Genomic DNA, 6,000 nt, shown 5'->3' with positions numbered 1-6,000 from the left:
TCGAAGGAGAGCTCAAGCCCAAGGCCTATCTGTGTCCTCACCACGCTCCTGCTCATGGGCTGAGCCGGCCTGGGCCCTGAAGGGGCTGGAGAGGATGGACGAGCCCACCTTCTAGCTTCCCCACTTTGAGACGTGGATCTGGGGCTGTGGTTCATGTGCTGAGGGCCAGATGGATGTGACCAGGGCCCTCTGTCACCCTCCCAGGGAGTGTAGCTGACGAGCTACAAGGAGCATGAAGGAGGGCCCAGTGAAGGCCAGGCAGCCCTGCTGGCTTCAGGATCCTAGGGCACAGACTGCCATGCTAAATGGAATTTGGACCTGCTTGTCACATGCTGATACATCCAATTATTCATCCATTCGGCCATCCATCCATCCATCCATCCACCCACTCAACCACCTATCATCCATCCATCCACCCATCCATCCATTTACTCCCCCACTGATCACCCATCCACTCATCCATCCACCCTCCATCCACCATCCATCAATCCATCATCCATCTTCCCTCATCCATCTATTCTCCATCCATCCTCTATCCACCATTCATCATCCATCATCCATCCATCCACCCATACATCATCCATCATCCATCCATCCATCCATCCATCCAACCATACATCATCCATCATCCATCCATTATCCATCCATCCACCACCCATCATCCTCCATCCATCATCCATCCATCCTTCATCTATCATCCATTTATCATCCATCCATCATTCATTCATCCATCATCCATCACCCATCCATCTATCCACCCATCCTCCATCCATCTGTCCATCCTTTCATCCATCGTATGTTCTATGGTCCATCCACCTATCTGTCCATCTGCTGGCTCAGCCCCTCATCTATTGCTTTCTCCTCCTTTCCTGGTCTCCTTAGGAAGCTCCTCCTCGGGCAGGTCCTGGGTCCCTGGTGGCTGGGGCACCTTCACTATGGCAGCATTTCCCCAGTCAACACCTTGCTCTCCCTACTGCCCTTGGGTGACTGGACCCTCAAGAGGGGAGCAGTGGGCAGGGTTGTTGGGAGCTCTTACCCCACCTTGGCCCTGGGAACAGAGGTAGCCGAAGGCCAGGTCCCCTGGGGAGGCCCAGAAGGTGTCTAAGACAAGAGCAGGGCCTCGCTGCCCCCTTGTGGGGCTCTGGGGCCCAGTGTCCCAGGTGGTCATGGGACTGTCCTTTCCATTCTGTTCCCCCCGCACTCCCCTTGCCAGAGGCCCCACACAGAAGCTGAGGGGGGTCCTGGTGGGAGCTGTCTCTCTGCCCCCCCCCTGCCCTTGCCTTGTGGTTTGGGCCAGGAGAGACCTGGGACAATGGGCTGGGTCTGGGGAAAACCCACTGGGGGCTTAGATGGGGACTCCCCTTGCCTTCCCAAAGCTGGGCCTAGGCCATGAACTTCCTGCACCTGCAAGGCTCAGTGTGTGTGTGTGTGTGTGTGTGTGTGTGTGTGCGTGTGCGCTCACCCATGTAAGTGTGAGCACGTGGAGGATGTATGTGCTCACCCATGTGAGTGTGAGCACATGGAGAACATTTGTGCACCCCCATGTGCACCCCTGTGTGTGTCCCCTTTCTTTGTGAGTCAGTGGGCTGGCCTGCATCTCTGTGTGGTGCCTACCGGGGGTGAGGGGCCCTGGAATCCGGCCCTCCTTCCATGCCATTCCTCTCACGCCCTGGCCCCGGCAGGTGGCGCAGACCCTGCCCTGGCTGCCCTGCTCCCTTCCGCCGCTTTCCCTCCCGCCACACCTCGAGGCGGCTTCTGAGACGCGCGGGGACCATCCCCGGTGTCCATGCCCTCAGGCCCACTGAGCCGTGTCCGCCTCCCACGGCTCTGCCAGCCTCAGGCTTCACTCCAGCTTGACCTCAGTCACTGTGCACCACGCACTCACACTCACACTCACATGCTCACACTCACGTGCTCACACTGACGCTCACACACACACACACACACACAAGCGCACGGGTGTGAGGGCACCGCCGAGAGGATCAAGACAGGTGCTGGAGGGATGGTGGCTGCTTTGGGCGAGCACAGAGTTTATTTAAGGGCGGGGTGGGCGGGTGGGCGGCTCAGTAGCAGGTGCCGTCCACCTCTGACAAGACCACGGACACGTTGACGTGGGTGGGTTTACCCGCCAGGCGGTTGATGGTCTTCTGCGTGAAGCTCAGGGGCAGGGCCTCGTGGCCCACCATGCAGGAGTAGTTGTCCCCGTTCTTCCATGCCTCGGTGTCCACGCGCAGCACGCTGGTCGCGGCGAACGTGGCGCTGCCCTGGCCGGCCTCGGGCAGGGGGCTCCACGTCTGGTACTTCTCTGGGGGCAGCTCCTGGTTTTCGTGCAGCCACCGGACCAGCACGTCGCCGGGGTAGAAGCCCCGCACCACGCACGTCAGCGTCACCAGCTCGTTGAGGGCCAGCTCCTCTGTGGGCGGCGGCAGCAGGTGGACCTGGGGTGGGAAGGTGTTCCCTGGGGGGCAGAGGAGCCGGTCAGGGGTGTGGGCGGGGAGGAGAGAGCCCCTCTGCCCGCTGGGTGCCCTGCGCCCAGTTTCCCTCTCTAGAATGTGAGTGGGGCGCCAGGGGTCGGGGCAGGCAGGCTCAGGCGTGCGCCTGGCCCACCGTGGGGTGCTGGGGTGCCCCTGGGGTGGGGCCTGGCCCACCTGAGGCTCTGGCGATGGTGGCGGTGAGCGGGTTCTCGGCCTCAGAGTGGGTGGCGGTGCAGGTGAACCTCTGCCCGCGGTTCCACGGCTCGGCGCAGCCCGGCAGGACACTGGACACGCTGTAGCAGCCGCAGGCATCGCGCTGCGGGGCCTCCTGGATGGCATCCTTCCCGCCCGTGGGGTTCCAGCTGAAGCTGGCGCCCTGGGGCTTCTGCAGGCCACTCAGCGTGCACGTGAGGTTGGCGTTGGAGCCCAGGAGCAGGTCCTCGAGGGCTGGCGGGCGCAGGGTCAGGCGGGGCTCGCAGCATGTTGAGGGCGGCATCGTCGGAGGGGGAACTGAGCGGGAGGCAGAGCCCTCAGTGCCCCTGGACCCACACCCCCTTCCCTCCTCCTTCTCCAGCCCCGCCCTCGCCCGCCCTCTGCGGGGGCTCTGCCTGAGGCCCCTGCAGTCTGAGGGGAGCCCCGGTGGGTGTGGTGGTGCCCCCACCCTGCCCTGGCCCGACCTCTGACCTGTGCAGGGCACATCCTTGGTCTGGATGGCGTTGGAGTTGTGCTGCACGTGGCACCTCTGGGTCGCGCCCTCTGGGCACTGGCTAGCCGGCAGGGTCAGCTGGCTGACCATGGTGTACAGGCCCCGGGAGGTGAGCGCAGGGAGGAAGTTCTGGATGGAGGTGCCCGGCCCGCTGCTGCCCCAGGTCACGTTCATGGGTGCCGACGGGAAGAAGTCCTGGACCAGGCAGCCGATGACCACGTGACCAGCTGAGTCGGTGCTACTGAGGCTCAGTGGGAAGAGTGTGGGCCTGGTGGGGCTCGCTGCAACACAGGACACGCTGTGAGACCCCTGACAGCCCCACGCGGATGGGACGATGCCCACCGCCCCTCTGCCCTGGGCAAACAGGCACAGAGAGGGCGAGTGACTGCCCCAGCTCACTCAGCCTGAAGGCCAGGCACCGGGGTTGGGACTGGCCGCTGAGTCCAGCCGCATTGTTTCTGGACACGCTGCTCCGGGCTCCGGCACGTGGACAGGACACGCTCCTTACACAGGCCACGTGCGGGTGGAGCCACGTCATCCACACGGCTCTCCATGGACCAGCTGAGTCTGTGGGCACCGCTGGGGCCTCAGCTCCCTCTGTGCAGTGGGCGTGGCCATGTCTCCCCCAGAGTTTGGGGTCATGAAAGGTGGGCCCAGAGGGGGACACAGGTGCGCACCGAGGGGCCTGGTCCTGCAGCTGACCTGCCCCGAGGGCCAGCCTTGCTGTGCGGAGGGCACACGCAGAGGAGAGGGGCCTGGCCTCCGTGGGCCACTGAGACTTCCCTGGTCAGAGTCCAGTCTAAGCAGCCCCCTCTGCAAACCACCGCAGCCCCAGCAGGCAGAGGCCCACCGCAGGGCCTACGAACCTCTGGCGATTAGGGACTCAACCAAACCAGGCCTGTGAGGTGTCCCACCCAGACAGGCTGGGCACACAGGTCACACTGGTCTGTTTCCATTCCCGCAGGGACACGGTGGGAGAAGAGAGGGCACAGGGACTTCTGATCGCATGGCCCTCACGTGCCCTGGGAAACACAGGGGCAGCCCGGGTGGGGCACTGGCTCTGGAGGTGATCCATACTGAACCCACCTCCTCCCATTCGCCACTGGTAGCCGGCTCTGCTCAGTCACACTCAGCTCAGCTCAGCCCAACTCAGCCCAGATCAGGCCAGCTCAACCCAGATGAGCCCAGCTCAGCCCAGATCAGCCCAGCTCAGCCCAGCTCAACCCAGCTCAGCTCAGCTCAGCCCAACTCAACCCAGCTCAGCTCAGCTCAGCCCAGCTCAGCCCAGATGAGCCCAGCTCAGCCCAGATCAGCCCAGCTCAGCCCAGCTCAACCCAGCTCAGCTCAGCGCAGCCCAACTCAACCCAGATCAGCCCAGCTCAGCCCAGCTCAACCCAGCTCAGCTCAGCTCAGCCCAACTCAACCCAGCTCAGCTCAGCTCAGCCCAACTCAACCCAGCTCAGCCCAGCTCAACCCATCTCAACCCAGCTCAGCTCAGCTCAGCCCAGGTCAACCCAGCTCAGCCCAGCTCAGCCCAACTCAACCCAGATCAGCCCAGCTCAGCCCAGCTCAACCCAGCTCAGCTCAGCTCAGCCCAACTCAACCCAGCTCAGCCCAGCTCAGCCCAACTCAACCCAGCTCAGCCCAGCTCAGCCCAGCTCAACACAGCTCAGCCCAGCTCAGCCCAACTCAACCCAGCTCAGCCCAGCTCAGCTCAGCTCAGCCCAGGTCAACCCAGCTCAGCTCAGCTCAGCCCAACTCAACCCAGCTCAGCCCAACTCAACCCAGATCAGCCCAGCTCAGCCCAGCTCAACCCAGCTCAGCTCAGCTCAGCCCAACTCAACCCAGCTCAGCTCAGCTCAGCCCAGGTCAACCCAGCTCAGCTCAGCTCAGCCCAACTCAACCCAGCTCAGCCCAGCTCAGCCCATCTCAACCCAGCTCAGCTCAGCTCAGCCCAGGTCAACCCAGCTCAGCCCAGCTCAGCCCAGCTCAGCCCAACTCAACCCAGCTCAGCCCAGCTCAGCCCAGCTCAACCCAGCTCAGCTCAGCTCAGCCCAACTCAACCCAGCTCAGCTCAGCTCAGCCCAGGTCAACCCAGCTCAGCTCAGCTCAGCCCAACTCAACCCAGCTCAGCCCAGCTCAGCCCATCTCAACCCAGCTCAGCTCAGCTCAGCCCAGGTCAACCCAGCTCAGCCCAGCTCAGCCCAACTCAACCCAGATCAGCCCAGCTCAGCCCAGCTCAACCCAGCTCAGCTCAGCTCAGCCCAACTCAACCCAGCTCAGCTCAGCTCAGCCCAGGTCAACCCAGCTCAGCTCAGCTCAGCCCAACTCAACCCAGCTCAGCCCAGCTCAGCCCAGCTCAACCCAGCTCAGCTCAGCTCAGCCTAGGTCAACCCAGCTCAGCTCAGCTCAGCCCAACTCAACCCAGCTCAGCCCAGCTCAGCCCAGGTCAACCCAGCTCAGCTCAGCTCAGCCCAGCTCAACCCAGCTCAGCTCAGCTCAGCCCAGGTCAACCCAGCTCAACCCAGCTCAGCTCAGCTCAGCCCAGGTCAACCCAGCTCAACCCAGCTCAGCCCAACTCAGCCCAGCTCAGCCCAGCTCAGCTCAGCTCAGCCCAGCTCAACCCAGCTCAGCTCAGCTCAGCTCAGCTCAGCCCAGCTCAACCCAGCTCAGCTCAGCCCAGTCCAGCTCAACCCAGCTCAGCTCAGCCCAGTCCAGCTCAGCTCAGGCCAGCTCAGCCCAGCTCAGCTCAACCCAGCCCAGCTCAGCCCAGCTCAGCCCAGCTCAGCCCAGCTCAACCCAGCTCAGCCCAGCTCAGCT

The 6,000-nt window shown here is 63.3% G+C and overlaps 1 protein-coding gene across 1 annotated transcript in view; it reads right to left on the bottom strand.

The window, feature by feature from the left end:
• Positions 1–1,996: 1,996 nt before the first annotated feature.
• The window catches only part of LOC308526227 (immunoglobulin alpha-2 heavy chain-like), a 175,055-nt gene continuing 171,051 nt past the window's right edge, over positions 1,997–6,000 (bottom strand). Inside the window, exons 4-6 of the mRNA XM_081101317.1 lie at positions 3,159–3,461; positions 2,649–2,984; positions 1,997–2,458 (exon numbers count right to left, since the gene is read on the bottom strand). Of these exons, the coding sequence (XP_080957443.1) occupies positions 2,064–2,458; positions 2,649–2,984; positions 3,159–3,461 (1,034 nt within the window). The 3' untranslated portion in view covers positions 1,997–2,063. The remainder of the gene's footprint in view (positions 2,459–2,648; positions 2,985–3,158; positions 3,462–6,000) is intronic.

This window comes from Myotis nattereri, assembly GCF_964212035.1.
Source record: "Myotis nattereri genome assembly, chromosome: 1".
In the NCBI taxonomy this organism is placed as follows: Eukaryota; Metazoa; Chordata; class Mammalia; order Chiroptera; family Vespertilionidae; genus Myotis; species Myotis nattereri.
Note: the sequence above shows the minus strand (reverse complement) of the source record. Positions and strands in the feature narration are given on the sequence as shown.